The sequence below is a fragment of the Trichosurus vulpecula genome, chromosome 6, assembly GCF_011100635.1.
Source record: "Trichosurus vulpecula isolate mTriVul1 chromosome 6, mTriVul1.pri, whole genome shotgun sequence".
NCBI lineage: Eukaryota > Metazoa > Chordata > Mammalia > Diprotodontia > Phalangeridae > Trichosurus > Trichosurus vulpecula.
In genome coordinates, this window is record NC_050578.1 from 100,215,730 (window position 1) to 100,242,012 (window position 26,283).

The 26,283-nt window shown below is 41.0% G+C and overlaps 1 protein-coding gene across 7 annotated transcripts in view; it reads right to left on the reverse strand.

The window, feature by feature from the left end:
- The window catches only part of TRIM2 (tripartite motif containing 2), a 139,961-nt gene that overhangs the window by 61,256 nt on the left and 52,422 nt on the right, over nt 1-26,283 (reverse strand). For 2 of the 7 annotated variants that reach the window (XM_036762951.1, XM_036762946.1), the window contains exons 1-2: nt 11,069-11,559; nt 1,383-1,564 (exon numbers count right to left, since the gene is read on the reverse strand). In XM_036762951.1, the coding sequence (XP_036618846.1) occupies nt 1,383-1,516 (134 nt within the window). In that variant the 5' untranslated portion in view covers nt 1,517-1,564; nt 11,069-11,559. Of the gene's footprint in view, nt 1-1,382; nt 1,568-10,837; nt 11,560-26,283 lie in introns of those variants that run through there. The other 5 variants (XM_036762952.1, XM_036762947.1, XM_036762949.1 and 2 more) reach the window with 5 other exon arrangements.

Consider the following 26,283-nt stretch of genomic DNA (forward strand, 5'->3'; position numbering starts at 1 on the left):
AAACCTGACTTCAAATCTCAACACAGATTCCTACTGGCTTTGTGACCTCGGGTAAGTCAGTTTCCACATCTATCAACGAAGGGGGTTGGAATAGATGGCCTCCTACTAAACTAACTTCATTGTGAAAAAGCTGCAAAACAAAGTTATATTTCATAAAATGATATGACAATACCACAGACCAGAATAACAATAACAAAAAATTCCCTGACTATCCCTCGGCACTTCAAGCTTTCCAAAATAAACCAATTATCAGAACATTTCACTCAGGCAAAGGCCAATGTAAACTAAATCTTTTGAAGGATTGGATAACTTTGACAGGCCCTGATTTACTAAAAACCCATTTCTCTCTCTACGGTGGAAAGTAAGACATTTTCAAATTATGTGTATCCAATTACCATAGAAATGTAGTTTTATTACAGTTAAATAAATGTTTTAAGAGAAAAAAAATCCCATCATATTGGATGAATATCTAACTGCTATCTATGATCAAAAAGAAGGCTTATTGGATAGTTGTAAATGTTCACTAATTGAATTTTTGTGTTGCATTAATAATATGGCAAAATTAACGACAGAGAGAACTATTTTCTTATTCCTCAGAATGGACAAAGTGATTTAGGCGAATTTTTCTATTTGGAGTGGGCCCTCTTCATGCAGCAGGAGCTTAGGCAGGGTATCTACAAAGGAGATGGGCAGAAAGAGCTAGAATTCCCTAAAGCATCCTGCAAGGGATTCAGAAAACAAGTTTCCACATAAATTGCATATTTAGGGAACGCACAAACAGGGTTTAGTGTTCAAATACAGCACACAAAAATAAAATTTCAGTGTACAAGTGTTAAAGACTCAAAAATTCTCTTCTGAAGTGTCTGGAAGAATGAAGGTCTGCCCTTTTAACCTTGAGCCTTTTACAAATCCATAGATGTTTTCATCTGACTTAGCCTGTGGGAGGAAGTGGCAGGTTTTTAATTGATCCTCACTAAGAACTCCCCACATGGCAGCGGTGGTTAGCAAAAGCAGTTTCAAAGAGAACAAAGATCAAAGTGAAATAAAAATTTTCAAAGATGACTAGAATGATGAGCGTCTTGAGCCACACCCTCCCCACCCCCCTCGTCAAAACAAATTGGTGGATGTTTGGTTGGTGTTTCTTAATTGCAGTTGTCTGAATAAAGCAAATAATTGGCAACTTATGATTATGTGACTAGATGTCTTAACAAGTGAACAAAAGGCTCATTGTCTCATGGGGTAACTGTAGAATTCTGGGAAAGCGCATGGCTGCTGTAGGTTGAGGAAGGACATTGGCTACCGCCTCCATCACCACACACATGCGTGCGCGCGCGCACACACACACACACACACACACACACACACCCAGGATGCTTGCTTACCTCTCACAGAAAGTGTGCAGACAGGGAAGTACCTTGGGGTTCTTGTAACGTTCCAGGCATATGCTGCAAATCAGAAACTGCTTGTCAATCTGCCGCACCACAGGACTGGGGATGTTAGAGCCTTCACTGGCCATCCTAGACCATTGGCATACGGGTCCTGATTCCTTTTACCCTGCACGATGCTGCTAACACAGATGAAAAGCAAGAGAGACAAAGAAAAGCATTTTTAAGTCATTTGGAAGCATCAGAGCTAACACTAGCATGCTTATTTTAGACATATATTCATCAGTGTCAATCTTAATTCATCAGGAGGGATCCTGGAATTGTGGTTCTCGAGTCAGAAGAGACCTTAGAGATCTTCAAGTCTAACCCCCTCATTTTGCAGATCAGGAACTCAAGTCTAGAGAAGTGACTTGTCCAAGGTCACAAGAATTTGAATCTATACCCATTTCTAGTATTTTCTCTATTGTACCATCTGCCTCTACCAAAAGAATGAAAACAAAGCATTTATTAAGCACCTACTATGTACCAGGCACTGTGCTAAGTGTCTTACAAATACTATTTCATTTGATCCTCTCAACAACTGTGGCAGGTAGGGACTATTATTACGTCCATTTTACAGACAGGGATACTGAGTTAGAGAGGTTAATAACTTGCCCAAGGTCACACTGCTAGTAAATACATGAGGCTGGATTTGAACTCTGGTTTTCCTGACTGCAAGATTAACACTCTATCCACTGTACCACCTACCTGCCAAAAAGATGTATCACTTTGTGCCCAAGCTCCTGGTGATGAGTCATTTTGGACATAATGTTACTGATACCAGGAGAATCTTATTAAGGAGACTGGTGAGACATCAGAATTGCTAAACTCTATCCAAACCTCATAAAACAGGAAGCCTGTTGCTGCAGGGCACAGAGAGGGTACACTCTGTTGCTGTTTATTTTATTTGTTTTCAGAATAATTTGATTTTATGAAGCTCTCTTAAGCACTTAAATACATTATATTTCCCTACCTTCCATTCTCTCATGCTTGGCTTATATCAAGAGCCTGGTAAATGTTTGTGGAATTGAATGGAAAAATGTTGTGCATATGTTATCTTTGAAATAATTACAAATTCCGGTTTGGTGGGGGCACCTGAGGATGCACGTATATCTTCTGCAGTAACTCAGTTTCATAATAGGATTTAGAGGAGAAGGGACCTGCTTTCCCAGTTCTCCCCCCTTCCCTTTAGTCTCTGATACCAAACATTTTCTCTCTCTCAAAGCAGCCACCAAGAAAAGATATGAAATTCATTTATAGTAGCATTTAAATGACAGATGATAGTTTGAAGCGTTACTTCTGGTAGGGTAATTTGCATTTGAAACAGGGATCAAAGGCTTAAGCTATGGGAATGAAGTGCTTACAGTGGACATCAGGTTACATTGTACATTATGCTGTACATGGCGGGAATGAGGGGTGGTGGGGGAGGTAGAAGTGAAATCTCATCAATTTCCTAAGGACCAAAGACTTGGGTATTCTCAGCCCCTAAGGTGAAGAGGAAGCAGAAGCTGGAGAAACAAATGCTTGCCATGATAGCCAGTCAATACACATTTATTAAGCACCTACTGTGTGTCAGACACTGTGCTAAGGAGATACAAAGAAAGGTGTGAGCAGAGAATGAGAAGGGTAGACCCTAGACTTATAAAATCCTCAGTTTGAATGAAAGAAAAGTAACTCTAGGTTCAAAACCCACTTCAGATAATAATTATCCCTGTGACTTTCACTCAACATCCTTGGGCCTCATTTTCCTCATCTGGAGAATGAGAGGACTGGATTAAAAGGTCCCCTTCCAGCTCTAAATCGAAAGTCCTTTGAACCTACGAATTCACTCCAAAACAAAATGGGGAGGGTAGTCAGAGAGTTCAACTCGTGTCGATCCTTAAGGAAAAGGTCTGGGCATCAAGACATAGAAATGATTAAATCCAAAGAGCTTTGAAATAGTGTTCTTTCTTAGTTCTATGCCTTTTTCCCTTTACACAACAGCCCCAATTTTTGCACCATTATTCTTTCCATGATGGTTTCTAGCTATTCATCATGTAAAATAGCACAGTCTTAGAGAAGGCAGAGACTGTTTTGTTTTTATTTTTGTCCCTAGTGTCTATCTATGCTTTGTACTTTATAGGTGCCTAATAAATGTTTATTCAATTGATCTGCCTCTGAAACTTCCAATGGCTAGTTCTGACCTACTAAGATAAACGAAAAGTCTATCAAACAAACTGTTCTATCAAACAGTTGGGGACAGCTTTGATGTCCCTAAATCTTCATTTCCCCAAGTTAAGCAACCGCAATTCCTTCAACTGACCCTATATGGAATGGTTTCAAGTTTCCTCACCATCCTTTAGCCTTGCTCTTCCTAAAGTGTGGCACCTTGAACTGAATACCAGACCATAGATGAAGTCTGATCTAAGCACAATGATTGAACGGAACCATTATTAAAGATCTCCCTTTAAATTCACATGTATTCATCAAATCCTCACTCCATAGATCTGGTCCAAACCCACAAAATGTATGGTCATTTGGTGTGCGTATCTCTATCTTGTCCCCAAGGGCATCATCATCCTTCTCCATACAAGCTCAACTTTGTCAATGTCCTTCAGAAAATGTGCTGAGAACAGAACACAATACTCCAGATGTGATTTGATCAAGGAAAAGTTCAGCAGCCCCCTGTTATGGACACAGTGCTTCTAATAATACAGCCTACGATTGCATTAACTTTTTTTGCTTTCAGATTATACACTCAACTCATAATGATTGTGTAAGTTATGAAAACTAACATGAACTGTTTGTTGTCTAGCCATATTTCCCCCATTTGGAACTTGTACTTTTTTGAACAAATATAGCACTTTGCCTTTGACCCTATTAAATTTCATCTTATTACATTTGGTTCAAAGTTTCTGCTTATTCAGATTTTTTTTGGAATCTGGTTTCTGTCATTTAGTGTATCCCTCCCAACCTCATGCCATCCAAGAATGTGAGAAGTTTGCCCAACTCATTACTAACAATGGAGTAAATAAAAGAGACAGTCATCTATTGAAGACCTTTTCCAGGTGAATAGCCGCTCCATTCATCGCTGTTTGGATTTGTTCAATCCTTGGACCAGTTCCAAATCCACTTAATTGTGCTATCATCAAACCCACAACTCTGTATCTTGTCCAAAAGGATATCATGAATGTCAAATGCCTTAGTGAAATCCAGGGACTCTATGTCCCTGACATTCCCCTGATCAACCGGTTTCATAAGCCTGTCAAGTAGGGACAAAGGGTTTGACTTCCACCATTGTGTAATGGAAAGAGAATGAGATTTGGAGTCTGAAGACTTGGTTCAGGTCCTGGTTCTGCAGCCTACTAACTGTATGGGTCCATGGGAAAGTAACAGCCAATCTGGACCTCAGTTTCCTCATTTATAAAAAGATTGGATTAAACTTGATTTCCAAGGTCTCATTTAGTTCTCAACGTTCCATAATACTGAGGTTGTACGATTTGTTTTAATAAATTCATTAGTGATCATCACTCTTCTTTTCAAAAGCTTATAAACTATTTCTTTTAAAAATTTTATTGTTTTTCATTTTTATGTCACTTTAATTTCTCTATATACTCCTTCCTGGCCAGTGAACCTTCCCTTGTTACAAAGATTTTTTTTCCAAGTTGAGTGAAACCAGCCAACACATCATCTCTATCTGACAGCATGTGCAACATTCCACAACCATAGACCCATCCCCACCTCTTCAACAAAAAGAGGGGGGTACATTTACTAACGTTTTTTCCTCCAAACCTGGCCATCGTATTTTCAAAATGTGTCCATTCTCTCCTTTCTTATCTGTCCCTCTCTTTCTCTCTGTTTCTCTGTCTGTCTCTCTCCCCAGTCCTCCTCCCCTTTTTTCATTGTTGTAGTCATTGTGTATATTGTTTTCCTGGTTATTTCCCTATTTATTTCATTCTGCAACATTTCACATATATCTTCCCAACAAACTATGCTTTTTAATGTTTCCTAGAATTCTGCTGGCAACTGAAGTCAAGTTCACTGACCCATAATTTGCAAATTCTACCTTCTTCCCCTTTTTGAAACCTGGGACATTTGCCTCTCTTTCATCTTGTGGCACTTTTCCTGTCCTTCACTATCTTTCAGATGAGTCTCATTTTCAACAAAGAAGTATACAGTAGAACATATTAAGAAGCACTAGGTATAAGAGCCCCCTTCTTTTCAAAGTAAAAATGTCACTCAGCATTAAATTAAGCAAAAAAAAAAAAGCTGTCTCCATACAATGTGGTTTGTAGTGGAGATACACTTGTGCTGGGAGTAAGGTGACCCAGATTTCAGTCCTAAGTCTGCCAGAAACTAGCTGTGTGACCTGGAGCAAATCAGTTCACCTCTCTGGGCCCCAGTTCCTCACCTGTAACATGAGAGAAGTCAGATGAGATGATATCTAAGCTTTCTTCCAGCCCTAACAATCGATGAGTCAAGGGTTGGATGCTACCACTATTTTCAGGATTCAATGAATTTTTAAAATAGGCATTAAGTACATGACACCCGGCTGGTCTTCTGACTCTCTAGGTTTTTGAAATCTCAGACTCTCTTTGCTTTCACATTGTCAGCAAAAATAAGAGATTGTCAGGAAAATAAAATGGAATGGTAGTAACACTGTTCTGCCAGAGATGCAGAAAGAGCAAAACTGCAGTAGATGGAGGAGGCAAGCTAAAACCATGGGTGTGACAAGCTTTGTCTTTGTTATATTTTCATAGGAAATTTGTCACTGGTAGGACCTGTATAAGGTCAGTAGGAAGGGAAATCGAGTGTTGGAGAACAGAAGGATCAATGAAACAGCACTTCCTTGCCACCCAGCATCCAAAAAAAAAAAAGGAAAGATAAATACTATGGTAAATATTTAACATCAGGCTCATTGTAGATTAGACTAATATCTAAAATACCAACTACGGGAGGCTAAGATCATATAACACATGTAGAAGACAGATTAATGCTCATTGTCATGGAAAACAAATATACCATTATTACAGTGTAGCACCCTAATTGTAGGATGGCTATACACACAGATAGAGATGCTTAATGCACTCTAGTGTTGAATTGGGAAAAGGAAGCTGCTGTGGTGGGAGGAGAAAGGAGAGGTCTTTGCTACAATTCTATCGTACGGTAGACACTGTACCAAATTCCATAATTTGTTTTTTCTTTGGCATCAAACATTGAACTGCTTCTCTGTATAACATTGTTCATCCATTCATTCATTCATTTACTGCCATCACTATTCCAAGTACTCATATCAACTGTGCAAGTACTAGCTGGGCACTTGTGGGCATGCAGAGATAATTAAGACAAGGCCTTGTTATCTTCATAAAACTTAAAACTAGGTAATGTTCAACATAGATACATTTAAAAATGTCCCCAAAATAAATACATTTAAACACATCCCCAAAAGGGGTAAGATTTTTTTAAAGAAAAATATCAGAGAGATCTTTAAATGGAAAAAAAGGTGCCAATAAAAAGGCAGAAGCTCTTTTCTCTTGTGTCTGCAATTCTAAACCAAATTCCTCACAGAGAAATTATGTACTAAACATAACCTTGGAAAAAAACACAAATCCTTCCCAAGCATATTTTCATCACATAGCATCTCTGGTGTTCTTCCTGACCCATTCCGCTCCCAACTGCCCCCACATATAAGCCACAATTCTGTGGGATTGAGGAGAAGCAAGGAAGAAGGCCCTGGTAGGGACGGGGAAAATGAGAACAAACTCTTAAGTACATGTTTTCTAAGATTTGGATTCCTTTGGGAAATCAACATATTTCATATGGCTCATGGGTTAGAGGCAGCATACTGTGGATTACATAGGAGCCCTGGGCTACTGGATTTGGTTTTTATAATTTAATATTTCTGGACTGCTGTTTTTTCTTTCTCTGCTGTCATTTAAGATTTATATCTCCATGGTAATAATAATGTATGATCTGTTATTACTGGGTTAATGACAAAAGCAGAGAATATGCTGAATCAAGAATTTTGGGATTCTGGTGGTGTATGGCGTGGGGGAGGGAGAAATTTGCCTAATCAGTAATGGCATAGGATTAAACAAGCATGATTGCAAAACAAGGAGTTATCATTAAAGAGAAGATGTATGGATGTGTATTATCACTCACAGGCAGTTAATTTCCATTATGAATGAGTGCTGAAAGTAACAAAAGGACAAATCAAAGAGAAAAGAAAAATAAAGTGGCCCATTTATACTGACTTCAGCTAAATAAAACTTATTTCGGATGGGCTATCCTGTAAATTATTAGGTCAGATGCTACGTCTGTCCATACTATATGCTGCCTGTACATAAAATATAGGAAATCATAGAATACTGAGACTGGAAAATAGGTCGGTAGGTTGGCCAATCTAATCCCCTCCTATAGGAAAGAACATACACAAGTCATCTAAAAATTTCCATTGAAGAGGAACTATAGTGGAAAGAGGAGCATGGGTCATAGCACTTGGAGATGAAAGGGACCCTCCAGAATCTGGCGGGGATCTATCTCATTCTACCACTTAGAAGACTATGGGAAAGTCACTTAACTCTCTGAGCTTTTGTTTCCTCATGTAAAATGGAGGGGGCAGGAGATAGATGTATTATTTGCTTTCTTACTGTTCTGTTATGATCAATCAATCAACATTTATTCAGCACCTACTATGTCCCAGGCACTTTGTTAAATGCTGGGGAATCACTTTGCAAACTATGAAGAGCTCTCCTGTTTTCAGGGACAGAGATCTCAGAACTTCTCTGTAGCTTTGCTACTGGAAGGAAGGAGTTCTCTCTTAGTCCCAAATCCACACTTTTCTTTCAGCTACATATGCCTATTTCTTCCAACTCTGACATCTGTAAAGTTGAGGAACAGCTGGTCAGTATCACAATACCCTGCAGATTTCTGAAGTGAATTACGACATTAAGCTCCAGCTTCTTTCCCCCTCCTAAGTCTGGGTCTCTATGTGTTCGAGCAAGCAGGCCAGTTTAAATGTAATCTGGTACCATGGGGCAATAAAGACAAGTGGGGTCTTCTGCCCCCTTATCAATCACATCGCCACTTCTCCTCCCCTTGCTATCCTAAGGTGAATGGGAAGGACAGAGAGAAACAGAGCATCATGGGACTACAAAAGGCAGAAAGGGTCATAGAAAACCAGATTGCTTAGCACTAGACCCTTATTGTCTGTAGCAAAAGGGGATTACCAGTCTTGATTTAGAATTGCACAAGGCACAGAGCCCCATTGGTAGCTATGCCATAGAGAAAACATTTTGTCTTAACCATTTGAAATCTGTTTTGGAAGTTAATTTGGCTTATGCTATTAAAATAACATGTTTTTGAAGAAAGTAAGAAATGTGTTTAATAGAAGGAAAGCAGAGGGAAAAGGTGAAAAGAATAGAATGAGAGATTAAAATAAGGAGAAAGATGATTTCTATTTTCTGGGCATAAAGAAAGAAACCATGGAGAGTCCCTTCAATGACAAGACCATTCTAACTATCAGCCTAGACCCATTGGCTACTCAATTTCTACTCTAACCTGAAAATCCAAATTCTAAGGGGGAAAAAAATCTAAATTCTAAGTCAAATCTAGTCAAATTCAGATAGTCAAATGGTAGACATCTTTTCTAGGGCAGATTGAAACTGCTCTGTGAATACAAAGCCACTTACATCAGAACACAGGGTTCAACATCAGAGCTAAAAACATAAAACAACTAATGGTAATTCACTTGCAATTTGCCACAAATATAGAAAAATTAATTTAATCTGCCACTTTAAAAAAATAGTTCCTGAAATTAATCATTTTAAGCAAAAGCATTTATCTTCAACAAATTTTAGAGCTGCAGGTCAAAATGATATGATATATTTGTGGTTAAACATGGTAGTTTCAAGTGTCAGGTATTGGCTTGGGGGAAAAAAACTAAAGGAATGAAAGTGAAGGATTTTTTTTTTCTCAAAATGATCAAGATTGAATATTATTATTTTTATCTGTTGGACAACAAAATCCAACAGGTTTCTTCCACTGTGTAAGTCAAATCTTTACTGCAGGATTATAACTTTAACTGAAACAGGTGGATAGGTTTTGCTCTTATTTCTAAAAAGGCATAGACTGACATAACAATGTATAGGTCTGTGCAAACTCAGGCACTGACTGAAAATCCATTTCTTTACAATTTTTTAGAAGGAAAAACTCATTGAATGAGGAAAGACGTTAGTGTGGTTTAAACTGAGTTTTAAGCCTCCAAACTAAATAGTCATTTGTATCTTTCTAGGAGAAAATTGGATAGAAGCCTTTGGCCTTTCATTTCATTGGGAAAGAAAGCTGCTCTCTCATACCACACACACAAACTTCTCATTGTGTGCTAGGGAGGGGCATGCATTATTTAACATCACAGTTGGTTAGACACACAACTATCAAAGAATCTGTGCTGAAATTAATGAAAGTCATGGCGAAAAAAGAGATTCAGATTTGGAGAACTCTTAAACTGGGAAGAGTCACAAAAAGCCTGTATATCATGAAAAAAGCCCAAAGATTTAATTTGGGCTCATATGGATGCTCTTACATATTCTCTTTAGGAATAAAAAAAGGCTACAATTTATTCATGAGCAATAGAATTGCAGAAACCTGATCTATGCAATGAAACCAAAGGGTAAAAAAGAATTTTAAAAATACCCTAGCTTGAGCCTACACCTGTCACTTAAAGCCTGGACACCAAAATAGTCTTTTTCCCTTTTCCTTTCTTTCTTCTTTGGGAAATGGGAATCTTTCCTGTATCTTTTAAGGTCTAGAACACATTTATTGCATTTACCTCATTTAAAGAACACCCACAACCGTTTGTCTTTGCCCTTTTCCTTCCAAACTAATAATAGTTAAAATGCACATACAAAAGGAATAAAAACTCCAGAATCCCATTAGTGTAAGGAATTCAGCCTGATGTTTCAGGATGCAATACCCAGCCCAGAGACTTTCCCCATGCAACGCTGCTACAGAACTCCACCCAGATGTGAGACACTACTTCATGGCTGAGGGAACCATTAAGAAAAAGAAAACCCAAACCCCCAAATCATCTTCAGCATATTCTTTTGCTACTCATCAATGACATTCAAGATCCAAGGAGGTCAAGTCATGCATTATATGAATGAATGGGTTTCTAATGGTAACAGAGAGCAATGGAACCCAGGCCAGGGGTTCTCTTAAGAAAGGAGGTGGGGTGGGGGATGGATTACTTTAAATATTCTGTTTCACCCTTGGAAAGCTAGGGTGGAATTTAGTAGATGAAAGGTTTCATCCCTTTTTCCATTCCCCCAAACAGAAAAATAATCAAGAAGATCCCTCCCAGCAGCTCAAAACAAATTAAGATTAAAAACACACACATAATAAAGAATAACGATAATAAAATTCTAGGAACTCACATTAGAGGCTTGATAAGCACAATCTTGCACGACTTTTCTCCCCACTCTTGTTAATCTGGTGCCTTTGTTTAAGCATAGAGTAAGTCTCTCTCTCTATTTCCTATAGTTACTGAGCATGCAGCATCACCATGAGAGAGAGAGAAGAGAAAAAAAGAGCCAGAATAGAATAGGAGGAGAGATCAGATATCCACCTGGCATAATATTGAGCAAATCTGAATATTTAAGACCTACCCATCTCTGAAGATAAATAGATTAATCAACGAAGTAAAGTATTAAGTCCTCCCAAGGGCTGTGGCTGCAGTTAGCTCCGCAGTAATCCAAAGGAACAAAGCATATTCCTGCTAATGTCTCAAGTTTGGAAGCACTGCTTAAAATGTCCTACCATGCAGCACAGCCATGCTTAGCGACAGAGAGCCTAGCTTGGACTCTACATGTAGTGATGCTCCAATCCATGAAGAGGACAGATGAAAAGAAAAATGGAGGAAAGAAGAGGAGCCCCAGTGAAGTCGTCATGAATTTTTTTTCTGGGGCATTAACAAGTGGGAGACCCCCTTCAGGATTCAGACCAATCAATCTTTATTGAGTACATCTTTTTCTCACTCAGCTTGTATTGAAAAGACTGCAGCAAAGAGGGCAAGGCATTGTGGGATAGGGATGCAGCAGAGAGCTGCAATGAGATTCGCTGGGGTTTTTTTCTCCCTCCCTCCTCCTCCACCCCTTCTGAGTCAGCAATCAGCTGTTTCAAAGCTTTGCTGCGGGAGGGGGTGGGTGGGGGAGCGGGAGGATGGGGCCCCTGAATTTGGTCACCGGATTGTTAGCACGGTACAAGATTAGGAGACGGCAACTAGTGTACACCTCTCCGGGGCAACGCAGCTAGGAAAAGCATAGCCAGAGTGACGCATTGGGTGGATGGAGGATTTCACCGATCAGGGGAAAGGGAAAGGATGCAAAGCGACAGATTCTAGGTGGGACGCTAAGTACACAAAGCTGGCTTCGGTATTTAAATTTGGCATTTCCATATAAAAGAGGCCAGGGCGCATGTGTGAAAACACGGGCGGGCGCACATATTGGCACTAGATAGTAGGAAAAGGCGGTTACTGAAACTTCTGATAAAATCTGAAAGAAAAACCAAAAAGCCAGACAAATCCTAAACCTTGTTTTCTCAGTAGAGACACAATAGGGCATACGAGATGCAACCCAGGACTTGGAATCAGGAGAGCCTGGGTTCTAACCCCACCTCAGACATTTGGTAACTGTTATCCATGCCATAATGCCATAACAGCATTTACCTCACAGGGTTACTCTGAGGAGTAAATAGGGCGATATATGTATGTAGAATACTTTTCAAACCTTGAAGCATAATATAAATGAAAGCTTTGGTAAATTGCGGGGGTGGGGGCGTGGGGAATGAGGCAAGGCATACGATTTTATTGGTATAAGATGGTTCCCAGTGAAGAAACTTTTCCCAAGTAGAAAGTTAGAGGTTAATGTTCTCCACCTTGAAATCTTACTTGGAGAGGAACCTAGAGCACTGAGATGTTAAGTGGCTTTCCATAGTATGGGTCTAGAGGTGAGGCCAGCTTTCTACTTACTCTGTTACAAGGTCTTCAAGATGTCGCTTAATGTTGTTACTTAAAGACAGCCATCTAACACAGATTTGCCAAATAAAATTGTATTAAGATACTAATATCAGGGTACCCCCACTTTCAGTGATCCTCACTACCCAAGGGATCATAATTGGGATAGTCGTTTCAAAGAGGACTGTGTCTTGTTTTCTCTCTTAAAGTAACAACATGGAGTTACACAGTGAGAAACAAGAGATACCATTTAAATATTCTATTTCCTAATTTCCCTAACAGGGCATTAAATCTAATAACATAGGTGCTATCTAATACCTTGAAAATGATTGACCAGCAGTGAAATAACATGGATTTTGCACTCCCCCAAAGCAATTACTATAACAACTCAACAGACATTTTATTAAATACCTCAATGTGCAAGGTACTGTGTTAAATGCTGGAGATGCAAAAAGAATTTTAGCCTTTAAACAGCTTGCAATCTAGTGGGAGGATGATCCACAGGTGTCAATAGTAGTGGCTTGAGAGGGTTCAAAGAGTGAAGGATTATTTTTACCTGGAGATAGTTAGAAGGTGGCACCTGAGTGGCGCCTTAAGGAAAAGGATGTCTAGTCATAGACAACCAAAGTTGGAAGAGAGGAGTACCTTCTGGGACTGGGTGATGGCATGCACAAAAGTATGGAGGTAGGAGAGAACATGAGTTCTAGGAACTATGACCTATCTGGTGTGGCTGGCTGCACAAAGGTAAGTTCACTGACATAAGATTGGAAAGGCAGGTTGCGGCCAGATTGCAGAAGGCCTTGAATGGCAGACTTATTCCAGAGATAATGTGGAGCTGTTAATGTGGGATTTTGGGGGGGGGGGGGGGTGACATGATCAGACCATTACCCATTTACTATGAAATTATTTTTGGTAGAGGTATGAATGTTGAACTGGAGAAAGGAGAGACGACACAGGAAAATCTGTAGTACAAGAATTAGAGGCAGCTCCTGACTTATATTTAAATGCCTAATAGAGTGACTTTCCTTACATGGGATACTAAGCAATGTCCCACCCCTTGAGTATACCAAGTGCCCCTTCCATTTGCCCCTTGTCCCCCACCTTAGTCCACATTTTCTGTCTCTCACCCATTTCTTTCTGATTGTTTCCAGGATACCCCTTATGCTCTGCCTCTCCTGCCTCTGAGTCTCTGTCTCTTCCCCCACTCTTCCCGACTCTCCTCTTCCTTGCACCCTCTTCCCCAGTCAATCACACCATGATAGCTATTACAATAACATAGGACTTAGCATCAGGAAGAACTGAGTTCAAATCCAATTTCAGACACTCCCAACCTGTGTGATGCTAAGAAAATCTGTGCCTCAGTTTCTTCATGTGTAAAGTCAGAATAATAACATCTACCTCATAGGACTGTTGTGATGATCAAATGAGTTAACACGTAACACTCTCTGCAAATCTTAAAGCCCTATATAAATGCTAGGTATTGTTATCATAGAATCAGACATTAGAGCTAGAAGAAAGCTTGCAAATCTTCCAGTCCAGGCCTCTCATTTTGTGAAGAGAGATATCGTATCTCACTTCATAATTGTTACACCCTGGGTTTTCTTTTGTTCAGGCCAAAAACTGGCTTATAACCTTTAATTGTGCAATTGTCACATGCTATAATTCTCTTCCTCATGCCACTTAAAAGGTAAACAGAGCAGCAATGTATTCACCAGGGGCATATGGAGATGCATTTATCTCTCCCACATTGTGAGCAGTGAGCCTAGAATTTCAGCGCACAGCATTGTCAATATTCAGTTTTAACGTATATCCACCAGTATTCCATACATCCTAATCTTGCACCAGAGAGAGTTCAGTAACAAATGATTTTTTTAAGTAATACTGGCACAATTCTAAAAAGAAAAGAAAAAGTTTCACATAATGGTCATGCCTCACTTTTTTGCAAAAAAATTTGACATAAAATCTATCACAATTATGCAGTGAAATATGGTAGGCCCAGAGAGGTTCAGTAATTTGCCCCGGGTCAAATAGAACGAGAATTGGAACCCAGGCCTTCTGACTTAAAATCCAACCTTGCTACTTTCAATAACTGCTTTTCATGCTCTCCATTCTCAGCCTCCTCAAGTACCTTCAGGCTCCCTATTGGGCTCTGCAGCTTTGGTCCCTTTGCATTTCTCTTCCAAGAGTGTCTGACCCTGTTCCTCCCTGCCCTGCTAGAACTCTGGCCTTCAGCTATGGGAGTCACCACCAGCTGTACCTGTTTCTTCTTTGGAAGTTTTTTTTTTGGGGGTGGTGGTGGTGGTGGAGGAGGGTGTGTGTGGGGTGAGGGGAGGGGACTAGGGAACAAAAGGGAAGTCCTTGCTTCCTTTTCTGGCAAGGTAGTTCAGTAGAAAAAACATCAGGTTTGAAGTCAGGATACCTGGGCTTGAATCCAAATGCTACTGCTGTGTGACCTTGGGGGAATGATGCAACCTTCTGAGCTTTGGTTTCCTTATCCTTATAAATGAGAAGATTGGATTAGATATCTCCAAGGTCTTTCCTAAGCTTTAAACCTATGCTCTTCTGATATACATGAAATACATAGATGATTTTCATGTATTCAAAGTATGATATAACGTGATGGATGGACTTGGGTTTGAAAACGATTTTGAAACTGCCTTTACCCAGCTAAAAAACACCAGGAAGAGGATTCTAACTTCTCTGTCTCTCTCTCTCTGTCTCTCTCTCTCTCTCTGTCTCTCTCTCTCTGTCTCTCTCTCTCTCTCTGTCTCTCTCTCTCTCTGTCTCTCTCTCTCTCTCTGTCTCTCTCTCTCTCTCTCGTCTCTCTCTCTGTCTCTCTCTCTGTCTCTCTCTCTGTCTCTCTGTCTCTCTCTCTGTCTCTCTGTCACTGTGTCTCTGTCTCTGTCAACTAAAGGTAATGATTGATAGGCATATAGTCATTAAGGCAACACTACCTGTGACTTTTTCAGGTTACAGAGCTAATACATATCTGGGACAGAATTTGAACTCCAATCTTAATTCCAAGCCCTGTGCCTCATTCCTTGAATTAAAGGTGTCAAGCTCAAATAGAAATTTGGGACCATTAAATGACTTTGTTATTTTTGTTATTCAGTAATGTCTGACTCTTTGTGACCCCATATGAGGTTTTCTTGGGAAAGATACTGGAATGGTTTGCTATTTTCATCTCTAGCTTTTTGAGGTGAGGAAACTGAGGCAAACAAAGTTAAGTGACTTGCCCAGGGTCACGCAGATAGGTGTCTGAGGCTGGATTTGAACTCATGGATTTGAACTCAGATCTTTCTGACTCTGAGTCCAGTGCTCTATCTACCATGCCACCTAGCTGCTCCTGCGTATTGACTTAGAAAACCACATATTAAGGGGCAGCTAGGTGGTGCAGTAAGTAGAGCACCGGCCCTGAAGTCAGGAGGACCTGAGTTCAAATCTGGCCTCAGACACTTGACACCCTTACTAGGTGTGTGACCTTGAGCCAGTCACTTACCCCCAATTGCCCTGCCTTCCCCCCTCCAAAAAAAAAAAAAAGAAAAGAAAAAAAGAAAACCATGTATCAACATTATCTCTGTTCTATTATATTTCACTTATTTTGGTTACTGTTTCCAAATTACATTTTAATCTGATTCCTGCTGCATTGCAGAGTAATAAAGGCAGATGGAAATGCAGCTGGGGGGCCCTATGTTTGGCCTTGGCCTTTTATCATGCTTCCGCCCTACTATAAGGGCAGGGAACAGTGTGTCATCGTGCCATTCCTGGATGGAACCAAACAAGCTGATTAGGCCAGGGACATGAGGATGAAATGGGAATTAAGAAAAGTAAAACTGGGGGCAGCTAGGTGGTACAGTGAGTAGAGCACTGGCCCTGGAGTCAGGAGGACCTGAGTTCAAATGTGACCTCAGATACTTGACACACTTACTAGCTGTGTGACCTTGGGCAAGTCACTTAACCCCAATTGCCCTGCCTTCCCCTCTCTAAAAAAAAAATAAGAAAAGAAAAGTAAAACTAAAGGAAACAACTTTACAGCCAAAGGCTAGGAGTCTATATGCTGCACCGAGTACATCCAGTCATCAGTTTTCCTTATCTCTGAGAACTCTAGAAAGCTTTGTTTATGCAGTTTCGGGAGACAGGGTGATAAAGGACCATTTCAAAATGAGGAAGCAGGCAACTGGAATATAGCTGCCAGGGCAAAAAGATTCCCAGTCCAGTATTATAACCTGTGCCTCACCAAACTATGCTACTTTTCCCATTTCAAGAAGAAAAGAAAGAATTCTGAGCACAATACAACTTTCATCGATGTGTATATGAGTAAAAATATGCAGGGGGCAGCTAGGTGGCACAGTGGATAGAATGCTGGGCCTAATGCCAGGAAGATTCCTGAGTTCAAATCTGGCCTCAGGTGCTTACTAGCTGTGTGACCCTGGGCAAGTCACTTACCACTCATCTGTAAAATGAGCTGGAGAAGGAAATGGCAGACCACTCCAGTATCTTTCTCAAGAAAACCCCAGATGGGGTCACAAAGAGTCAAACACTAAACAAGAAATGACTGAACAACAACGTGCACATCACAGCTGGAGTAAAGTTTGGTTGTGCTCAGCCTTTTTTTTCACATCAAATTGCACTTAAGTGTCACAATTTCTTGTGCATAACATTGAAAATCTGAAGTCCTCCTTCAGTGGAGATGCCCCTGGGCCATTTTTTATAACAATAATAGCTCATATTTCTATAGCACCTTAAGATTTACAAAGTGCTTTACAAATACATCATTATGCTTGACCATAACTCTAGGTAGTTAACTCCTATTATTATCCCCATTTTATAGTAGAGGAAACAGGCCTAGTTGGATTAAGCAACTTTTCCAGGCTTGGTGACACAGGTATATTATACAACCACTACACCAGGCTGTGGACGTAGATGTCTGGGGACGGCCCAGTTAACTTTGGAAAGGCTCAATACCAGCTATTAAATATTTGGAGCCACCATAGCTCTAGAAACCCTCCTGCTAAGGTGGACATAGAGTTACAATCTGCATGGGGGAGGGAACACCCACAGAATTATGGAATCTCAGAATTGGAGAGCTGGAAGGCTTAGCAGCAGCCATCTTGGCCAACCCAGACTTAAACAGAACCCCTGATATAACTAACCTGCCAAGTGGTCATCCAGCCTCTGCTTGGATTCCTGATGAATTAAAGTTTGAAAATTATCATCCTCTATTGAGAAGCAAAGTAATTTGAACAATGATTCACCATAAAATTACTTTTGAATGTATATGTACCTATGTCTAGTTCCTTTACCTTTCTATATGGAGCAGCTAGGTGACACAGTGGATAGAGCATCTGGCCTGGGGAAGACTCTTCTTCCTGAGTTCAAATCTGGCCTCAGATACTTCCTACCTTCGTGACCCTGGGCAAGTCACTTAATACTATTTGCCTCAGTTTTCTTATCTGTAAAATGAGCTGGAGGAGGAAATAGCAAAACACTTCAGTATCTTTGCTAAGAAAATCCCAAATGGGGTCATGAAGAGTCTGACACACTGAAAAAGACTGAATAAAAACAACTATGGTGTTAAGCAGGGTGGGACCTTTTTTTTTTTTTTACTGTTTTCTCTTTTGGAGCATGTATGTAATCAAGTAGCTTTGATGAGTCTGGTCTTTGTTTCTTTGATTAAATCAGGAGTCTTGGATGATCTGCTTATCTCAAGGGAAAGCCTAGTTTACAAGGGTTTGAGTCCCCTGTTTGTGATGCTCTTTGACCCTGAACAGGGCATATAAACTCAGAGGTTAGCGTTTTGTTTGGGGCTCTCATTCACTGGAATAGGGTTGGTTGTGGAGACCCCAGGTAGCCACTGCAGCCCCCCAGCTTTGAAGAAAACCCAGATGTTGGTGCTTCTCTTTTTGGTAACTATGTATGTGATGTCTCGATCAGACAAAGCCTGTCTGTTGAATTGTGTTATTTGATCTGTTGATATTTTCTGTTTGTAATTTCTATTTGTATTTGCTCTGAAGTTCAGGGTGCTGACTTTTCTCCCTGAACTAAGTGAATGATATATGGATGTTTGATTAAAGTGAGAAAGTTGCTTTCCTTAGAAAAGCACATCAAAAAATCTGTGCTAGCAGCTCTTCTGTGTGCTCTTATTTCTGGTCTTGTTGGGTCTTTCACCCCCACAGCAGCTGCTAGCCACACTGTTGTTACAACAACCTTTGTATAGAAAGAGATAGATAATTTTCCTTTTCCCTATATTAATATGCTGTTAGAAAAAACTATATCTAGAGAACCTATTTCTTTAAGCGGGCTCAATATCTATCTGAAATGAGTAAACAAAAAGGCCTCAGCTCAGACCACTCTGTTGTAATTTTATGATTTGAGAATGAATCTGTCAAAGTGAATGTTGCTATATAGAGAGGTAGGCTGCAAATGTCCCTAAATAATCTGATTTTTATGTTCTGATCCCAGGGTGGGGCAGCCTTCTAAGGAGAAGGATGTCACAGAAATTCATTCTCTACTGACCACTTCTTGGCCTCTCCTCGGTTCTTCCTTTTACATTCTGAGTTTCCATCCATTCAACTGAAGCACATTTTTAGTTATCACACTCACAAAGAAAGAAGTAGCAGCTAATGGAGTGGGGAGGAGGTAGGGGAAGAACAAAAAGAGGACAAGAAGGATCTTTATTTAAATAGAAGGATAAGAAAAATCCAAGGACAGAGTCAACTTGCCCCTGCCTAAAGAACATAGAAGTACCTCAGTGAAATAGCTGCAGCAAACCAAAAAGTATTTTTGACAAGATAAATCCCTTTCCTGAAACTAGTTTTGGCAAAAAAGTATACTTTTCCCGATGCCATTTTCCTCACTTTCAATGTGGAATAATATGACTTAGGCCTCACTAGGATCTCCTGTTAGCAAGAGCTCTGGTAAGGACTTTTCCTCATAAGTTTGAGGCCATTTTTTTTTGGTGGTTGGGGCAAGGCCCAAGGCCAAACAGAACTTCTGGGCCTGTGGAAGGATAATATAGCTCTGGGCCTAGAAAATTCAGTTGACTATACCTGGTAAAAGATTGACCTGTCCAGAGCATAACAGGATGATGACTTTCCAACTTCCAAGGGTCTGTTGTCTCATCTACACAGATAATTACAAAGCATTTTGTTTTCCTCAGAACTAGGTTGCAAGATCATGTCTATAGTTCTGAGAATTAATCTCCAGGAAATGCTAAAATGCCTGCTCAACTCAACTGTGCACTGATTTAATTAATCAGTGTAGTAGAAATGACCGCAGACTAGGAAGCAGGGATTCTGAGCTCTATGGCCTGTGATAAATTATTTGTTTCCTCTGGTGACTGGTCTTGACTACAGCAGACCTCCCAAATCTGTCCTGGACAGATGTGAAGTCCTAGAAGCCTTGAGGTGGAGGGGTGAAGGGGAAGAGGAAGCAGATTTTGAGCAAACAGCCATTTGTTTCATTAAACTCCATACCATCTCAATTCTATATTATTTCCCATATGCTTCCTAAAGTCTGTTTTAAAAAAAGCAAGAAGTATTTGGTGAGTGCAGCAATGAACATAGTATTGTTCTGGGCTCTATATCTCATATGGAAGGGGTATAAGATATGATCCTTTCCTTCAAAGAGCTTACAATCTATTAGCAAATACCACATCCCAGCATCATTTGGGGCTAGATTTGGAGTCAAAATCCCTAGGTTTCAATGTTGCTTCTACCTGTAGGTTGTGAGTCCAATTCACTACCTGGGTGGCTTTGGGCAGGTTGCTCTGTTTATGAAAAAGAAAGAGGTACACTAGAACACCTCTACCATCTATTCTAGTCTAAATCAATGATCCTATAATCTATATGTAATAAGCAAACACAACCTTAATATTGTGAAACCTTTCTATAATAGCCTTGGACTAATTTTCCCCTTAAACCACCCTAACAAAGGAGATAACTACCCTTTATAATGTGATTTTATCTATTGTGTCTTTTTCCTGGAACCCTTTGAAGACATGAGCTGGGTTATAGTTGGCAAATCAAGGATGGTTTAAGAGAACCTAGCTTTGACCCACTACTTGTGTGACCTGGCCAAATCATTCCCCCTCTCTGGGCCTCAGAATGATTTTCTGGTTACATTTTGGGGCTTATCTGTAAAATGAGGGGGTTGGACGAGAAGACCCTCAACATTCCTTCCAGCTCTATGGTGTTATGAAGCAATAGCAAATAATACGAATACAATGTAATTAAATGCCAGATGTAGTTTGTGTGTGGAGGAAAGACAGAGGGAGACAGGCAGATAGAGACAGGATGGACTGAGGGAGGAGGAAGAAAGGGAGGGAGAGTGGGGAAATGCACTTTTAGCGCTGAAGATGGAAATCCATGGAGGGTGAAGAAATCAGAGAGGCATGGGGTACAGGTGACCAGCTAGGCCTTGAAGAATGGATAGACTGTGAATAGGCAGAAGGGAGAAAGGGGAGAAGGCCTGGCTGGAGTATAATAGGAGCGAAGATCAATACTAACCAGAGTGACCTTTTCCTCTTGTAGTTTGCAGGTTTTAGAGCCGAAGAGACCTTAAAGGCCTTGGCCATTGTCATTCTGGTTTTTGAAATGATTCCCAGGAAGCTCGGGGCTGGTCCCAGAGGATTCTTTTTTCTCATCCTTCAGCTGGCCTCTCACCATCCCCGCCCAGGGTCACAGCCAGATCTTTACACTCACCATTGTAGTGACTCTTTCCCAGAAGAGTTAGCAGTTACCATGGTGACAGGCCTCGCCTCCGAGGGAGAGGAGCTCTGTAGCACACTGGAGGAATCTGCCCAGTTAATGCTCAATTGAGACGCCCTGCTTTGGAATGGGCTACTACTACCCAGCTCAGGGTTAAGGCTCTCTTTTCCTTCTTTGTGGGCTGTCTTTCCAGTATGCATGTCTAATATGAAAGCAGGCTCAGTCTGTGACCAATGATTTAAACTGGGGGAGAGAGAGAAGAAACAAGTTGGTGGGTGAGGTGCAATCTCCCTTCATAGACTCATGATGCACCCACAAGACAATCCCCCTTGAGTCAGGAGAGGAGCTACCGGGAGATGACTGGGCAGCAAACAGCAGCTTCTCAGCATTTCCAGGCATCCCTCCCCCACCTCGAGTACTCCAGGAGTATGTCCTGGGGAGGACAAAGAGGTGACAGATGTTTCTGTTATGTAAAAATCCCATCTGTCCTCTCCTGTTCCTCCACCACCATCATCCCTGTTCTTCCTGCCCACCCATCTTCCTTAGTGCCTTTGCCATTTATATAATAAACCAGCTGGCACAGATTACCACATAATGCCTGGCAACTATCCCTTACAAGGCTTTCCAGCAAACTTTTCCAACCATTTCTGAATTGGAACATTTAAGGAACTAGAAAAAAGTATATGTTAAAAAAACGTGAGGAAAGCTACCTTGATGTGGTGGGCACAGGCCTTGGAGTCAACAACCAATGTCCTGTAAAGTGCACCCAAGTGGCCCTCTAAGACTCAGAGTTATGGATGAGATGCCATTCTGCATTTGTGGGAGAACTGTCCACTCTGGGAGTTGCTTATACTGATGAAATCAGAGTTCAGCTTCCCTCATGCTTCTCCCCTACCACAAGACGTGGATATTACAACATATATTTATGAAGTACTTACTATGTACAATAAAGGCACCGAGCAAGTAATTGAGGAATGACAGTCACAATGATAGTGACATTAATTTTGAACTCAAAGAAATTTAACATATCTGGGGGTGGGGCAGGGAAGCTGTGTATACAAATATCTATGATACAAAGGAGCCCGAGAGGTGGGTAGAGAGAAGATTCAAGTAAAGAGGAGGAGGAAGAGAACTATTTTAGTTATAGGAGAGAACAGGCATCATTAAGAAGGCCACACCTGATTTGGGCCTTTAAAGAAGGCAGGGGAGAACTTCATAAAGAGATTTGAGGGAGGTGTGGAGGTAAAGTCCAGACATGTGGTATGGCATGAGAGAAGTTAAAGAAAGAATAGAATAAATTTGAAAATAGTCCCATTTGGTTAGAGCTTGATTCTCAAAGTCAGGGGGGATGTAGGGGGAGAATCATTTGAAATAAGACTGGAAAGATAGGTTGGAGCTAGAAGAACGAGTTCCTCTTACCAGTGAGGAGGGAGTGGCGGGGGGGTGGGGGGAAAGCATCTATTAAGCACCTACTGTGTGCCAGACATTGTGCTGCCACAGTGGTATATTGTATTATACTGTACACAGTATAAATATTATATTTATAAATATTATCTCTTTAGATCCTCACAATAGCCCCATGAGGTAGGTACTATTTTTTCCTCCATTCTACAGTTACATAAAAAGGCAGACAGAGGTTAAGTGACTTGTCCAGGGTCACACAGCTAGGAATTATTTAAGGCCAGATTTGAACTCGGATTTTCCTGATTCCAGGCCCAGTGCTCACATGGCTACCTTTGTAATTCCAGTGAAGAATTACAGAGCAAATAAGACAAATTTAAAGCTAATGCAATCTTAGATTGCTTTAAGAAAAGTATAGTGTTCAGGGTTAGGGATATGATAGCCCTGTGGCATTCTGCCCTGGTTGGGCCACATCTGGAGTATTGTGGTCGGTTTGGGGAGTCACATTTTCAGAAAGACATTCACAAGATTGGAGACTATCCAGATAAGGGTAACCACAATGTTGAAGAGCCGCAACTTCATACCATTTCATTATCAGTAGAAAGATCTGGCGATGGTTAGCCAAAGTTGGGAGTAAGGGGCGGTGGTGGGGGGGGGACCAAGGTAGCTGTCTTCAAGCCCCTGAAGCTTATTCTAGAAGCAATGGGTAGAAGCTGCAGAGTTGCAAAGAGGTAAGTTTAGGCTTGATTTCCAGGGGAAAAAAATTCTTAAATTAGAGCTATGCTGTTCAGTCGTTCTTCAGTAAGGTCCTACTCTTCATGATCCCATTTGGGGTTTTCTCAACGGAGATACTGGAGTGGTTTGCCAGTTCCTTTTCCAGCTCATTTTGCAGATGAGGAAACTGAGGCAAACAGGGTTAAGTGACTTGCCAAGGGTGACACAGTTAGTAAGTGTCTGATCTGAACTCAGGGCTTCCTGACTCTAGGCCCAATGCTCAATCCACTGAACCACAAAGGTGAAATGGTGGTCATCATTGGAAGGTAGTGGATTTCATTTCACTGGAGGTCTTCAAGCAAAGAAGGGACTTATCAGGTATGGGTTGAACTAGGTCACCATGAAAGCCTTCTAACTCAGATCAGGTGAGTTAAAAGACTTAAATAATGTTAGAAATGGAGTAAAGAGGCATAATTGGAAACCATATACAAGCTAGAAAGGAGGTAGGATGGGGATGTAGTGAGAATGGTAGATAGCACCTGAGTGGTACACTGGTATTCCCAAAAAATCAAATGGTCTCCAGCGCCCTGGATAGAATCTCTGTGAAGGACTTGTGGGGAAATGGAAAAAAGGATCACATAGGACAAGGAAACAAGGAGGACTGATGATTTCCATTGGCAGAGGAAGTATCTCCAACCAGGAATTCATACATAGATCCAACATAACAAAGCCATGGACAACCAGCTGGCCCTTGGCAAAATAGTAAAGGCCATGAGGCTTCTCTCATGTCTCCTTGAAGGTTGGCACCTCATTCCTCAATTCCCAAGACCTATACACTGTCCCTGACTAGCTAGGGAACTCTATAAGGTCAGGTTCCACTCAGGCCTGATCTTCTCTGTAAAATAAGGAGGCAGAATCATGGGATGGAGTTCTAGAAGAAATCTTAGCAGTCACCCTGTCCAACTTCCTCTTTTCCATTTTACATAGGAGGAAAGTAAGGCCCCAAAAAGTCAGGTGACTTGCACAAAGTCACACAGGTAACAAATACAACAGTTGGGGTTCCCGGCCTGGGTTTTCTGAGTCCAATTCCAGTGATCTTTGATCTCTAAGATTTCAAAAATAATTGCTGACATTTATACAGTGTTTTAAGATCTACCAAATAGTACTGTACATATTATCTCATTCAATCTTTACATTGTTGGTTTACAATTCCTAGTTTACAGACAGAGAAGCTGAGGCTCAGAGAATTGACTCACTTATGGTCCCACACAGTGGCAGGATTCAGCTGGTTCACATCCATTTGGCAGAACTGGTACCTAATTTTAGGTTGAGTTCAGGGAACCAGTTGTTAGCTGGGGTGGTACCTGTGCCCACCATGTCAGCCATGGTGGTACCTCTGCTCGGTGGCATGGAGAACCGGTTTTTAATTTACTTGAATCCCACTACTGTTCACACAACTGTAACAACAGTCTGCTGTTGAGGTGTAAGACCCACCAAGACTAGCAATAAGAGCTGCCAGCAGAGGTTCTTTTGATCTGCTTTACTAAGGAAAGTAACTTTAAGGGGTTAACAATTTCACTTGAATCCAACATACAAATATCATTCACTTAGTTCAGAAGGAAAAGCCAGCACCCTGAACTTCAAAACAAATACAAACATCAACAGACAGACCTTGTTTGATTCAAATCTCAATTCATAGTTACCAACATTTAATAAAGTCCCAACATATGGGTTTGGGGGGGTTGGGGGGACAGGCTGTTAACAACGGCTGACCAGAGTCTCTTCAAGTCACAGGACACTCTTCCAGTGAGTGAGAGCCCCAAAAGCGCCAACCTTGGATCTTATATACTTATCTCAGGGCCTTGGGGCACTTGATTACCTCAGTGCTGAGAAGCACTCAAACAAGGAACAGTGAAAGACCCCATTTTACCTGCCCCATTCAAACAAAGGCCAGAATCATTAAAGGCACTTAAGAGAACAGCAAAAAGTCCCAACTTAATCACTGATACAACTATTAAGCAGAGAAGTCTGTGTTCCAATCCAGGTTTCACCAGACTGGAAATGCAGCCCTCTTTCCATTGTAATACAATAATCGCCCTGAAATACCTCAATCAAAATCTTTCTAGTCTCTTCCTTGCAGAGTCTTACTATTTAAAATAATGTGATAATGGGTGTTTAAAAGTTAACATGTTAACTCCCATAGGTAACATATTTGATTATTTTCTGGTGCTTTCTGGAGACACAATACCTTAATCCAAAGGACTGAGTCTAATGATGGGAATTTCAGGCACTGAGCAGGATAGGGGAAGATATTTGGTGGACTGGGATCATTTGGACACTTCTTATGTCAGCCTTTGAGAGAGGCAAGGTAATAGGTACTTAATTCTGTGCCAGGCACTGTGCTAAGCTCTTGGGATACAAATACTATATAGGCAAAAAGATATCCCTTCCCCTCAAGGAGCTTACATTCTAGTACTGGAAGGGAATCCACAAAAGGGAGCAGAAAAGTTAGGGAGTGGAGAGAGAAGGTACCAACGTAGGAGTATACATAGTGTTGAAGTTCATGGAAAAACTGAAACAGAGCCAGAAGTAGAATAAAGGCTGGCCAGCCTGGGCTCCTCCCCAAATGGAGGCCTCTAGGAAGAACTTGCCAATGGGAGCAGGGGACTGGGATGGGGGAGTACTTATAGGCACCTAAGACTGCAAAGGAAGAGAGATCCACCGGGGTGAGGAGGCCTCAGGTGCTGAGGGAAGGTCCAGGGTGAGAGGCAGCTGAGGCTGTAAAGCGCAGCTGCTGTGAAGGCAGCAAAGTCCAGAATGTCAGAAGCAGAGCCAGGAGAGGAATGGTGAGAATGACGCGTAAAGCAGAAAGTGCACTCCCTAGTGGGGATCTGTGTCATCTTTATCCTTATGTATGTCTGCACATACAATGTGTCTTCCACAAAGATACATGGGGAAAGAAATTTACCAGTAAAACAGATGTCGTAGGATCTGCAAAGATTTCAAAACAAAAGCCACAGGAATCCCCCAAACACATTAATGGATA